This window comes from Stegostoma tigrinum, chromosome 2 (genome assembly GCF_030684315.1).
Source record: "Stegostoma tigrinum isolate sSteTig4 chromosome 2, sSteTig4.hap1, whole genome shotgun sequence".
Classification (NCBI taxonomy): Eukaryota; Metazoa; Chordata; class Chondrichthyes; order Orectolobiformes; family Stegostomatidae; genus Stegostoma; species Stegostoma tigrinum.
Window position 1 is genome coordinate 9635247 of NC_081355.1, and position 18993 is coordinate 9654239.

Genomic DNA, 18993 nt, shown 5'->3' on the forward strand with positions numbered 1-18993 from the left:
CAATGAATATTAAACACAAATTGCCTTGCTGCTCATACATTAGAAATGATTCTGAGGTAACCCTCAAACAAACTTTTTGCAATGCAAATGCATAATTATGATGTATTTAAGATGTTCACTTGGGATATTCCATCATATCAGGTAATTTTAATCTCAGACAGTTACCAAATTCCATGGCAACCTTGTACATTTTGAGGAGTGGCTTAAAGGAGGAAAGCGAGGCAGGGAGGTGTCTGAATGACTGACTCCCAGAGCAAGGTGCCTAGGCAAATGAAGGTGGGTCAATTACATTTGAAGATGCTCAGGAGGCATGAATTAGAGAAGCACAGATATTTCAAAGGGTTGTGGTGCTGAAGGAGACAGCAATGACGGGGCAGTTGGGGGGATGATGGCATGGAGAGGCTTGAAAACAAGGATGATGATGTTAAAACCGAGATATTGTTTGACCAAGAGTCAGCGTACATTAGTGAACACAGGGGACTAATGAGTTATCCATCAAGCTATTCAGTGTAGGTCTCTTGAGAAGAGGGACAAACTGAGTTTTGGGTTTCTACAGCCTCAGGTGAGCCAAATGGAAAGATGCATTTATTGGTGTAACCTTTAATTCCTGTGGCTTTGTTCCATCTCAAAGCAAGAGTCAGTTTGATGCATAGATTCACTAATACCTTAAACGCAAAACTACCATTGCCAGTGACACAACAGTCTAGTGCTTGCTTCCCAATTAAATTCCTACAGTGTTTTTCTAAACGGAGCAGGCTATAATGACAGAAATCAGATTTTCTGTGTGATATATGTACAGGAGGCACTTTCAAAGGCATGTACTTTGATCAAAAGTTACTGCATAAAAAGCCCAGAGAGTTCACAAAAAACCAGCTGTTGTATTAAAATCCTGCCTTGTACAGGTTGTTCTTTGTAATCTGCTCATTCAGAGTTAGAGTCCAGTTGAAGCTGTCGTACTTCTGGAAATCTCCGTGCGTTCCCACAAGAAAAATGAGGGAGCTGAATAAGCAGATGTCAAGGTGCTTGCCAGTTTGGGAGCAGAGTGAATTATATTACATGCTGACACAGTGAATAAGGCCATAAAACACGGGGTGGGGGGTGTAGGCCATTCAGCCCATCCAGTGTGCTCTGCCATTCAATGAGATCGTGGTTGAACTGATAATCCTCAACTCCACCTTCTTGTTTTCTCCCCCATCACCCTTGATTATGTGACTGATTAAAATTCTTCAGTCTCAGCCTTGAAGATACTCAATGACAAATATCAACGGCCCTCTGCAGTAGGAAAGAATTCACAGATTCATGTTCCTTTGAGAGAAGATATTCCTCCCAATCTTTGTTTTCAATGGACAACATTGTATTCTGAGATGATGCGCTCTTACACTCTCCCAAAAGGGGGAGCCACCTTTCCACACCTGCTCTGTCAAGTCTCCTTAGAATCTTGTATGTTTCAATGAGGCCTCCTCTTATTCTTCTGAATTCCCATGAGTGCAGACCCAACCTGATCAATATCTCCTCATAACAAAGTCCCTCCATGGTCAACTTAGGTGAATGTTCTCTGGACTGCCTCCAATGCCAGTATCCATCCTCATTGTTTGTGACTGTGAATGAAATCAAATCCACTCGATCGGGCACTGCCAGGGCTGCAAGCAATCTCACAAGGAAGACAGAAACGGATCCCAGGCTCATGCATTTCTTGGGCTTTTGGTTGGGAAGAGATTGTGTGTGTGTGTGTGTGTGTGTGTGTTGGTGTGGCTGTGTTGGGGGCTATGTGGGAGTGAGTGTGTGTGTGAGTGTGAGAGAGAGTGATTGTGTGTGTGTGTGTATGTGGGGAGGGTGAGAGGGAGTGTGTGTGTGAATTTGTGTGTGTGAGAGAGAGAGTGATTGAGTGTGTGTGTGTGTGTGATTGAGTGTGTGTGTGTGTGTGAGAGAGAGAGAGAGAGAGAGAGAGAGAGTGATTGTGTGTGTGTGTGATTGAGTGTGTGTGAGTGTGTGTGTGAGAGAGAGAGAGAGAGAGAGAGAGAGAGAGAGAGAGAGAGAGTGATTGTGTATGTGTGATTGAGTGTGCGTGTGTGGGAGAGAGAGAGTGATTGAGTGCGAATGCGCGTGTGTGTGTGTGTGTGTGTGTGTGTGTGTATATATGTGTCTGTGTGTGTGTGTGTGTGAGAGAGAGAGTGATTGTGTGTGTGTGTGTATATGATTGAGTGTGTGTCTGTGTGTGTGTGCGTGAGAGAGTGATTGAGTGTGTGTCTCTGTGTGTGAGAGAGACAGTGAGTGATTGCGTGTGTGTGTGTGTGTGTGTGTGTGTGTGTGTGTGTGTGTGTGTGTGTGTGTGTGTGTGGACAGTGGTTGATTTGGAGGACGGGCAGGAGATACAAATTACCCAGGGATCATTAATGTGTAGTGCCAATGCAAACAGTCGATCGTGTTAATAAATACAGTCTCTATCTATTTTATGTGTTAACACTACCGTGCGTTTTTCTGTTGAGGATGTTGGATTCCATATTCAAAACAGATCTAAGGGAAATGTGTTACTATAGAAACCCTGTAAAATCATTAACCAATTTTCACTGTCACCTGTGACAATGAATCTTCTACCGTGCAATCATTCTCTCCTTTTACTGAGGCTAGCTTCAAATGCTTAGCAAGAGAAACGTTATGCTTTGCAGCAATTAATTTTAGCACAGTTACTGAGAATTTTATTCTAATTATTGTACATTATGTATAAAAGGCAAAGTACCATTGTCCCAATGGACCATAGAGTTGCTCTCACATAGAGAGAGAGAGATGTCTGGTGGTGGCTTAACCTGAGGGTTACTATACCTGGGAAGAGGAGAGGTTGAGATGGAAAGTTCTTCATGGTAACGTCAGCTGGTGTGTGAATTGAACACGTCCTGTTGGCATCACTCTGCATCATAAACCGCCATCCAGCCAACTGAACTAAGCGATCCCCGTGTTCTCTATGAAGGCCAATGCAGTGGGTGGGATTGTGGCTGGGATTGGGTGGGTTACAAAATATAAAGGTATGCTCAGCTGTTACTGTCTCTGCAGTGTCCAGGAACTGGGGTATCCATATGTGATGAACATGTTTAAAATCAGCTCCTACAGAGAGTTAGAAGCCCCATTGGGGCTGTGTGGGTCACAGTGGGGTGAGGGCTGTCAGTTCCACAACATTTCAGCAATTAATGATGAAAGGGCCCTATCTCACCCCGTTCCTAGCCCTTCAACAAGGTCCTTAAGCCTTCTCTAGTCTCAAACTCCGGCATACCCTCTCTTGAAAGCAATGGTGAATTTCCAGAATCCCACTGATGGAATAAACAGTTGTGAGACATTCACAGGATAGTTAATAAACAACATTCCAATCATATAAGGAGATTTATGAGCAGATAGTTCAATGCTTGGCCAACAAGTAAGGTTCAAAGGAGTATCGTAAACAAACATGGGTGTTCAGGTCCATTGTACCCTGAAGGTGGCAACGCAGGTCGATAGAGTGGTCAAGAAGGCATGCTTTCATTCATCAAACGGGGCATTGAGGACGAGAGTTGGCAGGTCATATTGCAGTTGTATAGGACTTTGGTTCGACCACATTTGGAGTACTGTGTACAGTTCTGGTCGCCACATTACCAAAAGGATGTGGATGCTTTGGAGAGGGGGCACAGGAGATTCACCAGGATGTTGTCTGGTATGGAGGGCGCTAACTATGAAGACAGGTTGAGTAGATTAGGATTATTTTCATTAGAAAAATGGAGGTTGAGGGGCAACCTGATTGAGGTCTGTAAAATCATGAGGGGTATAGACAAGGTGGATAGCAAGAAGCTTTTCCCAGAGTGGGAGACTCAATTACTAGGGGTCATGAGTTCAAGGTGAGAGGAAGAAAGTTTAAGGGAGATATGCGTGGAAAGTTCTTTACGCAGAGGGTGGTGTGTGCCTGGAACGTGTTGCCAGGGGAGGTGGAAGAGGCGGGCACGATAGCGTCATTTAAGATGTATCTATACAGATACATGAATGGGCAGGGAGCAGAGGGATAGAGATCCTTGGAAAATAGGCGACAGGTTTAGATACAGGATCTCGATCGGTGCAGGCTTAGAGGGCCGAAGGGCCTGTTCCTGTGCTGTAATTTTCTTTGTTCTTTGTTCTTTTTTGAATGCTGTAGCAAAGCAAAGTGGATTTGGGAAGGAATTGGAGAGACTGGGGAAAATGCAAGAGGATGGAGAAATTTGGAGATCTGAGGGTGGTAAAGCTAGATGAGTTGCAGAGACATGCAGGGGTTCAAAATCAAGGATGAGAATTTTAAAACAGAGGCATTTCTAGACTAGGAGAAGGTCAGCTGGCGCAAGGGTGATGGGTACATGGACCTCTACAAGTTAGGGTGCACACAGGCAGAGATTTGGTTGAGCTCTGAGAAAAGATGCATGATGAAGAGTTCAGAGACAGACTGGAGAGAGGAACTACCTGCTCCAAATCAGAATGTGCCCTGCAGAAGAGATAACAAACTACTAAAAAGAAAATGTTAATTAGCAAAATGGATAAAAAGTTCTGCCATTTGCAAATTAGTTTGAGATCATGAATATGCTTCATTAGAGTCACAGAAGCATTTAGTTCACATTCTTTTCAATCAACATCATGGTACCGTCCACCACATGTCTCTGTAGAAAAGCTAACAGTGGAATTGATCAAATATTAAGATGTGCCTGTGTATGTACCAAATCCCAACCTGTGTAAATACTCAACTCTGTTGCAACCATTAGTTCATCATGAAGTTTGAGACTAAATGAGGTTTATTCAATCATAATGTTGATAAAGCTCACAGAAAGGGTCAGATGGAGAGAAGCAGGACTTACCGGGCCTGGTGACACACCATACAGATCCAGGCCTTCTCTTTCTTACTGTATGCACCACAGTTCTTGCAGATGTTGAACTTGCAGTCAATACACGGGCGCTTGGTGTTAATGAGGAAGGTGAATGGGCTACAACAGCGGATGCAGCAGTTCTCATTGAACTTCTCCTGCTTGGAAAGGATTGTGCGTTTGTTGCCTTCCTCGTTCAGTTTCTGCTTCAGTTCACTGAAAGACAGAAGTCACCGATTCTAACAGTTAGACAACAGCATCACACCAGTGTCCTCCCAATGGGTCTCTCTAACATTGCGGAATATTACATCTCACGGAAATAGAACCTTGGAAAAGGATCTGTGGGTCACACAGCATTTATGTTGAAGTGATGGTAAGGTGAATGTTTTAGATCATCAAGCATATTCTTGGTATTCCATTTATTTGGACTAATGGTTGCGCATTTCTATGAGTGATTTGAATTTCTTTTTGTGCTTCTAACTTAAACCATGCAATACAGTATTGCTGGAAAGCTAATCTGATCACATTTCATGGCCATTCTACTTTTTCAAAAGCTTTCCATTTCTCGGATTGTATTACTGACTATTTTAGAGCTCCCAACAGTATAAAAAATGTTTTCCACTTTCAGAAATATACAAAGAATACAACAGAAACAGCAGGAGGCCCTTATCAATCAACCCACTCACCCATTCAATGAGATCATAGTTAATCTGTAACCTAACTCCCAATAGTCATCAATGCCCCACATTTCTTAATACTTACACTTTACAAAAATCTGTCAATCACAGCCTTTAAGCGAATAATTAATCTCCATAAACTGCTGTTTGTGGAAGACAGTGTCAATCTTTCATTGTCATATCGATGGTGGACCTACAAAATTACCATTCAGACAACAACCCCATGTCAGCATTTCAATATAAAAGAATACATTAAAATGCACTTTGACGCTGCTTTTTGATAGATAGATCCAGGCATTATGAAGTTCATTGCTTTTGAAATTTACCCTCAAACCTGTTATTGTTCCCGTGATTAAAAGCAACAATGTAGATGGCTAAGGTCTCTCTTGTTGCTGCTTGGAAATACCTTCAGTGAGTTAAACCATTTCAAATAGCATTTTGGACTTTTTGCTCCTAAAGTTCTGACCGTTTAACGCCGTAAAGTCTAATTGTTGTAAATCTGTTTGCAAATCAGAACACTCTTACCAGCGAATGACATTCACAGACTGGTGGGCAGATCCCTGCCAGAAGTCACATGACACCAGGTTACAGTCTAACAGATTTATTTGAAACTCCAAGCTTTCTGTGCAATTTCAAATAAACCTGTTGGGCTATAACCTGGTGCCAAGCGACTTCTGACTTTGTCCACCCCATCCAATACTGGCACCTCCATATCAATCATCCTTGTGAGGTTTCCACTGGGAGTCTATTGGCCCCCAACAGTAAATGTTATCGCCGTAAAACGCAGAGTATTGCTCAATGTTGAGGCTGGGTGAGGGACTGGTACTCTACAACGGGGCTCTTACAGAGTCTTTTGATGTTTTCTTGGGGAACACAGTGAATCAGTTGGATCATTTGCTTCCTCTGAGTCTTAACTGGGAGAGGGGGCATGAGGGTACCGATCCATTATCTTTCTTGAAAGATAAGCTTCCAACTGCTAGAAATAGCGACATTCTCCCATAACATTTCCCGAACTCCACACTGAGGAATTTATGGGCCTACCACTGAAAACACTAAATTCTATGATAAAAGTTTGAACAGTAAATATATAAGAATGAAGGGCAGCGGTCAGAAATTCAGCCCCTCGAACCTGCTCTGTCATTTAATACCATTGTAGCTGATCTCATCTCAGACTCAACTCCACTTTACTGGCTGCTCCCCATTATCCTTCACCCCATTAATAATTAAAAATTTATCGCCTCCTTAAATTTACTCAATGTCCTGCCATTCATCACACTCTGGGGTAGTGAGTTCCACACATTCAAATTCCTTTGAGAGAAATAATTTCTCAGCTGTTTTAAATCTGTCACACTTTATGCTAAAACTATGATCTCCCACTTTAGATTCCCCTACAAGGGGGAAACTTCCTCTCTATCTCTATCTTGTCAATGCCGTTTAGTATGGGACATACCACAATTAGATCTCTGATTTTTCTCAACTCCAGACAGTGTATGCACAGATGGCTCTACCTTTCTTCATAAGAACAACGCCTCATCTCAGGAATCAATCTAGTGAAATTATTCTGAGCTGCGTCATATACAACTATGTCCTTCCTCAAATAATAGAACCAAAACTATCCAAAACATTGTAATAAACGCAAGATCAAATATGCCACTTATATTTTAATTGTCGTCCTATTTCAATGCCAATTATCCCAAATGATTGTTACTTATGTACAGTTATTAGTTCAGTCACAGTTACATCAACACAGATCCTAGTCTAAACCCTATTAACAGCTGAGACCTTGGAGCAAGGAATTGATTCAAACAGATGAAGATTGTAATCAGATGAGAATGGATTTGGATGTTGGACAGATATTGTTTTGTTGGAATTCCGCCATCTTTAAGAATCAATGGAACAGTGACCCAGTCCACAGCGTTGAGTGAGAAAGCAGGATAAGATTTCACCACATTTCCATCACGCAAAAATTTAACATAAAGAATTAGGTTTTGGGTGACACTGAGAGATTCGAGGTCTTTGTGACTTAGAGTGACCAAGCGTTACTCGATTAAGTTTCAAGCAGTGAAATTGATCAGCCAAAGTGTCATTGTAACTGCACCTGAACATCTATCAATACACTTACAATACTGGAATACTCATTTGTCCATTTTCACACAATAAACGCTCTACAACTCAAATGGACTCACCATATATACACAATGGCTAGGAATACTGCAGCAAATAACTCACCTTCTGATTCCCCAAAGCCTGCCCACCATCTACAAGGCACAAGTCTGGACTGTGATGGAATACTCCCCACTTGCTTGCATGGGTGCAACTCCAAAATCATTCAAGAAGGTCAACACAATCTAAGACAAAGCAATCTGTTTGATTAGTACCATAACCATTCACTTCCTTCACCACCGACACTCGGTAGCAGCAGTGCGTACTATCTACAAAATGCACGGCAGATATTCACCAAAGATCCTCAGTCAGCACCTTCCAAATTTACAACCACTTACATCTAGGACAAGGGCAGCAAATAATATGGAAACATCACCACCCACAAAGTCTACTCCAAGACACCCACCATCCTGACTTGGAAATATATCGCCGTTCCTTCACTGTCGCTGGGTCAAAATCCTGGAATTCCCTCCCTTGGGACATTGAGGGTCAACCCACAGCAGGAGGACTGCAGCGGTTCAAGAAGGCAGCTTGCCACCACCTTCTCATGGGGCAACTAGGGATGGGCAAGAAATGGTGGCCCAGCCAGCGATACCCACATCGCATGAGAGATTCAAGTAAAAACTTCCTCAAAAAAACTAGATTAAAGGTCAATGATAACAAAGTGTGCAGCTGGATGAACACAGCCAGCCAAGCAGCATCTTAGGAGCACAAAAACTAACGTTCCTAACCCTTTTTCTGATGAAGGGTCTAGGCCCGAAACGTCAGCTTTTGTGCTCCTGAAATGTTGCTTGGCCTGCTGTGTTCATCCAGCTCCACATTTTGTTATCTCAGATTCTCCAGCATCTGCAGTTCCCATTATCTCAGATTAAAGGTCTATGTTCTGTTCTTTATTAGAGTCAGGGGCACTGATTGGTGGGTGAAAGGGCATTCAATAAAACATGTTGAATCCTGTGCTTTATTCATTACAAGCAAGAGATAGGGGCTAATGCTGAACTCATGTATGACGTCTGTGGGACCTCAGCTGGAGTGCTGTGTACAGATCAGAGTACCATGCTTCAGGGAGGATGGGAATGGATTGGAGACAGTGCAGAAGAAATTTATAAGATCTCCAGGGATGAGAAACTTTGGTTAAAACGAGAGGTTGGAGAGACTAGGACTTGAAACAAATGTTCAAACTCATGGAGAAGCTGGACATAATAGATAGGGAGAAACTACTCCCGCTGGTAAAAGGATAGAGAACAAAAGGGTACAGATTGAAAATCATTTACAAATTAAGCAAAATGCAATGCGACAAAAAACATTTTCTTATGACGAGTACTTAGGATCTTGTGTGCAATGCCTATAAGTGTTGTGGAGGCTGGTTTACTCAAGGCAATTAAGAGGGAATTAGCTGATTATTTCAATAGAAACAAAGGGGCACGGTCATAGAGGAAAAGCAGGAATACACCATCAACTCATGAAGCTCATTTGGGGGGATAGCACAGATGCAATGGGCCAAATTGCCTTCTTCCACACTAGTTTTGTAATTCTGTGATTTAGTCCTACACTCACCCTCAAGATGTGGAATAATGTTCCAGACTGACTCGCAGCTTTACCACACTGATGGTAATAACGTGGAGTTGTTAGCTCAGATAAATTTCTGAATATATCTCCAAGTCACCCACCATGAACTCATGCTAACAAACCCGGCCATTGTTCTATATTCAAACCAGCTGGCCCCATGGCACCTAAAGCTCTTTTTCAGACCTGTACCTGCTGCAGGTGGTAACCAAGAGTTGCTTTTTTATTCACTTGCAATGTTGGAATCTGATACCAACGATCCCTGTTCCTGAATAGACCTGCCAGCCCAGAAACCAAAGTGAAAACCAGGAACGCCGAACAAAAAGTTAATCCTGTGACCGTGTGCACCCACCACAAATGGTGCAGGAATATGCAAAAGGCGAGACTGAAAGACGTGAGAGAGATATGACAGCACACTCAACAGGAAGGCAATGGCCTAGTGGTATTATCACCGGCCTGTTAATCCAGCGATCCAAACAATGTTCTGGGGACACAGGTTCAAATCCTGCCACAGCAGATAGTGGAATTTGAATTCAGTATGAGTCAATTGTCCAAAAAACCCATCAGGCTCACTACTGCCCTTTAGGTCAGGAAACTGCCTTCCTTACCTGGTCTGGCCTCTATGTGACTCCAGACCCACAGCAAAGTGTTTGACTCTTAACTGCACTCTGGGCAATTAGGGATGGACAATAAATGCTGCCTGGCCAGCGATGCCCTCATCCCGTGAATGAATAAAGAAAAAATAATGTTAGACTTGATCGTCAGCAGTAAACCTGCCGAATGCAATCCCACCAGTGAGGATTTTTGGGTTTGAATGAAGGAAGCTTCTCTTCCTGTGTGGGTTTCAGCGAGGATCAACTAGTCAAAGCACAAATATCTGAGCTCTGCAGGAACCTTCAGGAATCCAATTCACTCCATGATATCCAAAACCAGACACACCCCTAGCCAAGCTGTTCTAATACAGGTACAACACTGGCATCTACCCAGCAATGTGGAACGTTGCCCAGGTATAGCCTGTCCACAAAAACCAGGACATATCCAACCCGGCCAACTACCACCCAAAAAAGTCTATCTTAACCATTGCTAAAGTGATGGAAGAGGCGACTGAAAGAGCAGCGAAGCATCACTTATTTCACAACAACTTGCTGATTGACTCTTGTCTTGGGCTCCAGCTTCTGACCTCAGTCCAGTCTTGGGTCAAACGTGAACAGAAGAGGTAACTTCCAGAGGTGGGCTGGAATGATGCCTTTGATGTCGAGGCAGAATTCAAACAGTTGTGGCCCCAGAGAGCACAAACAAAACTGGAATGAGTGAGAGTCAAGGGGAAGACTCTCCACTGGTTGGAGTCATACCTGGAACACAGGGAAACTGATGTTGGTGTTGTTGGCAGTCCACCATCTCAGCTCCAGGACATCTCTGCAGGAGTTCCTCAGGGTAGTGTCCTAGGCCCAACCATCTCCAGCTGCTTCATCAATGGCCTTCCCTCCATCATAAGGTCAGAAATGGGAATGTTCTCACCTATGGTTGCATAATGTTCAGTACCATTCATTATTCCTCAGACACTGAAGCACGTCCGTGTCTAAAACTAGCAAGGCCTGGGCACCATGCCATCTTGAACTGACAAGTCACAAATCCCATTCATGCCACACAAGTGCCAGGCAATGATGCTCTCTAACAAGAAAGAATCCAAACATCTTCCTTTGACAGTGAATGGTGTTACCATCACCGAATCCCCTAATATCAACATCTTGGGCGTTAATACTGGTCAGAAACTGAACTAGAAGAGCCACATAAACTCTTTGGCTACACAATCAGGACAGAGGCTGGGAATTCTGTGGTGAGTAACTCACTTTTTGATTCCCTAAAACCTGTCCACGATCTACAAGTGTGATGGATGAGTGCAGCCCCAACAACACTCAAGAAGCTTGATACCATCCAGGACAAAGCAGCCCGCTTGATTGGCACTAACACTCCCTCCACCAACACCCAGTAGCAGCAGTGTGTACTATCTACAAGATGCACTGCAGACTTTCACCAAAGATCCTCAGACAGCACCTTCCAAACCCACGACCACTTCCATCTAGAAGGACGAGGACAGCAGACACATGGGAACAACGTCATCTCGAAGTTCCTCTCTAAATCACTCACCATCCTGATTTGGAAAAATATCGCCTTTTATTCACTGTCACTGAGTCAAAATTCTGGAATTCCCTCTCTAATAACATTGGGGGTCAACCTACAGCAGGAGGACTGCAGCAGTTCAAAAAGGCAGCTCACCACCACCTTCTCAAGGCCAACTAGGGATGTGCAGGAAATGCTGGCCAGCCAGCAATGCCCACAAATAAATTTAAAAAAATGCTCTCCACTTGTTTGGGAAAAAGCAGCCCACATGACCAGCAGCCTACTCACAACTTCTAATATTCACTCCATCCAACACTGATCCACAGTGATAGCGGCGTGCATTGCCTGTGCAATGCAATGCAGAAACTTGCCAAGCCCTGACAGCAGAACCTTCTGAACCTGCAACCTCTACCACTCAGTAGGGCAAGGGGAGCAGATGCACGGGAGTATCACCATCTACAGGCTCCCCTCCAGGCCAAACACCAACCTGACCTGGAACTACAGTCAGTCCTTTCACTGCCACTGAATCAGCATCAGGAACCCCATTCCTATCACAGCATCTTAGCAATGGCTAGACCTGGAGCCCATAGAATGTATGTTCAAGAAGGCAGCTCGCCACCTATTCAAGGGCAACTAGGAACAGGCAATAAATGCTGATGTTGCCAACGACATGTACAGCCAGGAATTTTTAAAAAATGTCAGCCAGGAACAAACAGCAGATCTGGGTGCCTGCAAGTTACTATCACCAAAACCCTTATGAACTAGGCTGCTGCAATTGTCATGTTGAAAAATTATTGAGTGGAATTAGATTTATTTCAAAGCAATCAATTTTTTAAAAAGTAAAAAAAATTAAACATTCTTTTTATGATGTGCAATAATTTTCAGAATCATTTTAATAAATCATAGTCTTCCGTATATTAAAGAAGTCAGAGAAATCATTTTAAAAAGCAACATACATTATAACTAAAATTGGTTAGGATAAGCTAAAAATACAGACATAATCATATATATTAAGACATTTAAATTTTTAGGCAAGATTTATCAGACTTAATGTAATAAGAATTATTTGAAAGAAGGAGATAAAACCCACCAAGTCCTGGAGCACTGAGCGGGGAATTGAGCTATTCAGAAAGCTTTAAGGGACTACTGGAAAGGACAGACAGATGTAGAAATATTAACATGACCAGACAATGAGGACACCAACATACAGTTCCCTGGGCGAGTGGGAAGATTAATTCAGTAAACCCTGCTGTCCCCTCCAGCTGTGTAAAGCCTTGTGGTATGGAGCATGGATACAGGTTAGCTGCGAATATAAGTCAATGCTCATCAGGTACAGGACAACAGGCAGAGAGATTAGATTAGATTAGATTCCCTACAGTGTGGGAACAGGCCCTTCGGCCCAACAAGTCCACACGTCCTTTGGAGCATCCCATCCAAGCCCATCCCCCTATAACCCACACACCCCTGAACACTAAGGGCAATTTAGCATGGCCAATCCACCTAGCCTGCACATCTTTGGACTGTGGGAGGAAACCGGAGCACCCGGAGGAAACCCACACAGTCACGGGGAGAATGTGCAAACTCCACGCAGACAATTGCACAAGGCTGGAATCGAACCCGGGTCCCTGGTGCTGTGAGGCTGCAGTGCTAACCACTTAGCCACCGTGCCAAATGGATATGCAGAGTAAACAAGAATGTATCACTTACACATACACGCACAGAAAGATATTCTGTCGCGAATACCTTTCACCTGTTGTTAGTAGATTCCACACCTTGTTGGACCAGTAAAGTCAGGAATGGATCATGGGAAGGGAACAGTTCACATAAGAATACAAAATGAGCCCAGACGCCTAAAGTGGTGCATGTTTGGTATATTTGGTTAGGTTCAAAACAAAGCAGAACTGATACAAGTTTCTACGTGTGCAGGAGCTTTATTTACAAAGTTCTATATAGTGTCCTGAAGTGTCTACACGATGCTTCAGCTCTTAGGTAAATAAGAAGCTGCTAAATCCAGTCTCCGAGTCAACGCCCACGTTTAACCATTCAAACACTGTGAACATAGAGCCTCTCATAATCAAACACAGAACTCGTGAACAACTGAATGCTGATAGCTTTGGGAAAGTGAGCACTGGAGACTGGATGGAGCAGGACTCCAAGGCCACATTGAAGCAAAGCTGCTGTGGATGTGGTCGCTCAATATCCAACAAGTGACCAGTGGCAAAGGTTATGTCTAGGACATCTCTGGACGAAGGTCTGGCTATTAGAATAGATAATGGCCCTGGGAATAAGGGCAATGGTATCACTGCTCCTGATTCCTGATAACACAACTGGACACAGTCCTCAGGGAGAGGGCAACAGTGGCGAGGTTGTGTGTAATGGAATACAGGTGGAAAAGGGAACGTGAACAGGGTCTGAAGCTTGCAAAAATGTTGCCAGGGTCATTTCTGCAAAACATGCCCATTGGCACCGCATTGTATTTTATAAGGCCTTGTGTGTAGCTCATTGCATTTCTATTTCCCATTGGGTCAGATCGAGGTCAGGAATGTATGCTCTACTCTGTTCACAGCTACTTTCATGTAATCTCCAGCTGTGTTCAATAACAGTGCAACAATGCTTTCAGTTTTTCAAAGCTTCGCATTGCCTTCGGGAACTGAGTTTACAAACACGTGCACTAAATAACTGCTGTTATTGGTAATCGGCGAACAAAAAGTCTCATGTATTATTTGCCATCACCTTGCTGGCTACAAGACTGGTAGTGCCTATTGGACACTAAAAGGAAGCAGAAAGAGCCTATACTTTAGGAGTCATAGTGCCCAAAGACACAGTGATACACACAAAGAGTGCTGATCTTGTTGAGCACACATCAAGTTTAAGCTAAAATTGCAGGAGCTGCTCTCTCCCTGCCAATGTTACTTCAGCAAATCGGATGTGGAGGGCCTGAAATGTGTGGGATGTGGGAGGAACAGATTTCTTGCAGGGAAGGTGAGTTGAGTAGAAGCTGTCATATACATTAAAGGCAACTGTAATGCAAGTATGATGATCATGCTAAGTTCGGTAATCTAACGTGTATGTGTAGGGCAAGGTTTCCCTTTTGGGTACAGGCAGGGAAATTTCACTTGAATGTTGTTCGAAATTGCTCTGTTTAGGTGACAACTGGAATTTTGTGCCTTCCCCTCTGGTGAATTTGGTGGCTTTGACATTGAATTGGGATGGGGAGGTAGTGAGTCTGGGGTCCTGACACCTTCCCACTTTTATCCGCATCAAATCTGCTGTAATATTTGAGGGGGGGGGGAGGAATATCTTCAAAATGCAGCAGATGTTGGCTCATTTATCTTCAGAATTTGCTTTGCCCTTATTTAGCCTTTCATTGTGGCTTACTACTTGATATTTGAGGGGTTTCAAATCTTTTAACTTTCTTCAATATTCCTTTGAATAGTGTGTAGTGAGTGTGTCGTGTGTGTGCGCGCTGTTAAATCAGATAATTCCAAGTTGTAGAACTTCCGTTCAAGCTAGTCTCACAATGGGGACGTTACCTTATAGCAAAAGGATAAAGAGCAGCATGCTACACATACATTAAGCAGGTCAGTCTTTCAACAGAGTTTTTTTGCTCGTCGTTGTCAATGTACAAGAGCTGAGCAATTTATTTCGCTCATTTATGCTGACAGGGCCACAGCATGTCTCTTGTTATTTATAGGGACAAGAGTCTTCAAATATCTGACAGAAAAACTCTCACAAAGAGGTGGTTTCACATTGGCAGCGTCAGGTGCCTTCTATAAAGACAGGTGTCACAAAGCTTCAGCCAAAAATGGTAAGCATTTTGCAGGAATATAACCTGAATTTTAAAGATTTAATGTAACAGTCATACTAAATGCAAAAGGAAACTGTAGGAGACACAAATCCAAAATAGCCAGGATTCTTTTGCTTTTCTTGTTGGCTATTTTTACCATTAAGGAATGTACATCTTTATTTGAAAACCAAGTACTAATTCTCCAAATACCAACCTTTGCTGATTGCAGAGGCTGACCTGTTGATTGTATTTTTAATCATGGACACAAAACTGGAAAATGACTGTTTTAAAAGCCAACGATGTAGAAAAAAAAACTTCTGAGAACAGGTTACTGGAATTCATTGTGAGCTGTGTTTACGCTGTTGCTTCGATTGCAGCAGGGAAGGAGAGGCAGGACAGCACGGCACCGGGGTGTGGGTACAGACTGAGATTCAGCCAGCAGTGCGTAGCTGATTGGTTGGTGTAGGCATGACCAGTTATGGATGCCAGAAATCATCAGGCCTGGCATCAGCTCTCTGATCGGCTCCTGAGCAGCCGGAGGGTTTGCAATAGAGGGGGATAAAAAAAATCGAGAGAGGAATAAATAAGGTCAATGCAGTCGTAACAGGCTGAAACAATGAGTCTGCCAGGGCAGTCCTGTTTGTTGATTTGAGGAGGAGGTATAAATGAAATGTGTGAGGTTGGGGGTCGACAAGGTGGGTTGCTGACAAAACAGGCTGCATGTCTCTACCTTTCTGCAGTAAATGCCAATAAGACCTGTTATTTTCTTAAACTGTTGCCTTTAGCCAGTGATTCAGTGACATTATAATAAGTGTAGCAATTGCCCTGTGCCTCATGAGAAGTGGTGAATGGAGATTGGGCAACAGAAGGTTTTGGGAAGTAAAAGGCATATCTCACCAAATCCTGTGGTCAGGCACCAAACTGAGCTTCCCCAGTAGTTTTTGCTCTACCCACAACATCCTTGTTTTAACTGTTTCTGTGTGTGTATATGTGTGTTGTGCGTTGTATGTGTGTATAGTGTGTGTATAGTGTGTAGTGTGTGTGTAGTGTGTGTGTAGTGTGTGTGTAGTGTGTGTGTAGTGTGTGTGTAGTGTGTGTACTGCAAGTGTGTGTGTGTAGTGTGTGTGTGTGTGTGTGTGTGTGTACTGTGTGTGTATGTGTATGTGTGTGTGCACGTAGCGTGTGTGTATGATCTGTGTTGTGTGTGTTGTATGTGTGTAGTGTGTGTGTAGTGAGGGTGTGTGTAGTGTGTATACTACGTGTGTGTGTGTAGTGTGTGTGTATGAGCATTGTGTGTGTATATGCATCTGTGTGTGTAAGGATTTTAAAGATGGAGTTTCAGTTTGAACAGTTTCAGTTTCATATTGATAATTGATAGGCTTCATTTTCAAATGCATGGTTACTATTTACTTACTTGTTATAAAGTGTGATTCTTCTTAAGAACACAAACCTGGTCCTGGTGTTTTGTTGGCCAGGTTCCAAGAGAATGGTAAACTGGGGACACTGCCTGCCTTGATTCGATCATTAATTTGTGGTGAGCCCCGCAGTGTCGAGGGGCTCAAGAATCAGCACCCTTTCCCAAGTGGATCGTGGTACTATCAAGCATTTTAATGTATTTTCCAAACCTACTCCAGAGCGTTGAGAGTAAAAGGCTAGGCTGATGTTCCAGTGCAATACCGAGGCAGTGCCCCAAGGACAGATGTGCACTTCTTAGATGAAGCATTAAAACAGGGTCACATCTGCCCTCACAGATGGATGGAAAAGAACTGCTTTCACTGTTTCAAATGAAATTTTCCCTGGTGTCCTGAATAATGGTCCATTAATATCACTCAAAAAATAAATTGTTTGGTCATTGCCATGTGGCCTTGGAGCTTGGTGTACACACATTGGCTGCTGTGTTTCCTGTGGCAGAAGTGGTTATGATCAAAAATTACCACATTGGCTGTCAAATGCTTTGGGATCGATGTTTTGACCAGTGTGGCAGAATCAAGCCAGATGTGGCTAGGGCACCTGTTGACCCCATGTCCTCCCAATCACCATGCAACCACTGTCATCCCTGAAGGAGGAGGTCAGAGACACCCACAGCTCCAGGGAGTATCTTCAGCTATTGGAGCTGGTGGATCTCCACCTCTAACAGTGCAGTGCTCACTCAGTACCACAACGGGATACCAGCCGCACTGCAGGAATGTGGCTTGAATCTGCAAACCTAGAGAAGTGGGACAAAAAGGTGCGACTATCCTCAACCAAGCTGGCTTTTGTCTCAATGTTCCTCACAACTCCCACGTGAGATGGTGCGATATCCCTTGACATCATTTTGAACCATCAGAAGCAGAGTCAGCGTCTGACATTTATCACGATAAAGAAACTATGTAAATATTTGAAGGATTATCATTCATTAGGGCTGTGTGGTGCCCGTAACAGCAACAGCGAACGATGAAAACACTGAATGGCACAGCAGGCAATAAGGAACACAAACATTAAACAAGCTCCATTCAGAATTATACAACATTAAACCTGCAATTAAAGTATTTACAGAGCCAGATTCTGGAGAAATGCGTCCAATACAATTAAATGAACTGAAATGTTTAATCTCTACCCAACTGCTTTAGGTTATTTCCATCACTCCACACTAGAGACCACACCCACCCCTTCTACAATTGGCCCCCATGAAGTCAAACATATATAAATAAAGTAAAAATATACCTGCAAACTTACCAAATATTGCTCTCTCTGACCCCATTAGTTGGGAACGAGTACAGAGTTCCAAAGGGCACAAAGGATTATTGATCAATAAAACAATATCCATTGTATTTTCACAGCCAGGTGCAACAATATCTAATAAAAACCAAAAGAACTGTGGATGCTGTAAATCAGAAACAGAAACAAAAGTTGCTGGAAAAGCTCAGCAGGTCTGGCAGCATCTGTAAAGAGAAAAGAAAATCAGAGTTAATGTTTCGGGTCCGGTAGCCCTTCCTCAGAACTTAGTAAAGGTCTGAAGAAGAGTCCCGACCTGAAAAGTCAACTTTCCTGCTCCTCTGATGCTGCCTGACTTGCTGTTTGCCTCCAGCTCCACACTGTGTCATCTCTGACTCCAGCACCGCCATTCCTTCTATCTCTTTTCCAGCACCTTCTGTTTTTGCAACAATTTCTAAGTCACACTGAGTGATTGCACTCGCTCTTGAGTGAGTGGCACACAGAGAGTCTATTTGGTCCATCCAGCCTGTGCTATGATGTAACATCACAGTTCAACTGAGGAAAATCCGTAGACATCAGTTTTATCATTTCAGAGTCAGGTGATGAATTACATGAATTGCTGACTGCTGTTCTGCTGCTGGATTATATCATGCGCTTTGGTCTGAATAGGTGGGCTCAATTGCATTCTGATTATTGTTGCTACAGGGTTACAAATTCTGTTCATGATTTGTTCATGGTTTGTGGGAGTTGCTGGCTAGCCCAGCATTTAGCCCCGAGAGGGCAGTTAAGAGACATTGCTTTAGGTCTCGAGTCACAATAAGGCCACATTAAACTCCAGGTTTTCACTCCCTTCAACGAATTCAGAGTTCACCATCTGCCATAGTGGGATTCAAACTCTTGTCCCCATTCACCTGGGAGTTCAGGCTTACTCAGCCTGTGACATTACCACTGTGCCAATGTCTCCCATCATGGGTGATTACACAGGACAGTCTATCACACAGGCTAACATCAACTTAGAGCTTATCCCCATCCTCCACTAAGTTTGTCACTTAGTCACTGTGTTGAATCGAGAGACATGAAAATAGGCTTCAGACTCCATTCATAAAGAGGATGCACACTGGCCAATCTCTGCTTCCTGTCGTTA

General features: G+C 43.3%; 1 protein-coding gene across 3 annotated transcripts in view; it reads right to left on the bottom strand.

The window, feature by feature from the left end:
• The window catches only part of LOC125448607 (rab effector MyRIP-like), a 328324-nt gene that overhangs the window by 226378 nt on the left and 82953 nt on the right, over positions 1-18993 (bottom strand). For all 3 annotated transcript variants that reach the window (XM_048524019.2, XM_048524027.2, XM_048524011.2), the window contains exon 3: positions 4839-5060. In XM_048524019.2, coding sequence (XP_048379976.1) covers positions 4839-5060 — 222 coding nt within the window. The remainder of the gene's footprint in view (positions 1-4838; positions 5061-18993) is intronic.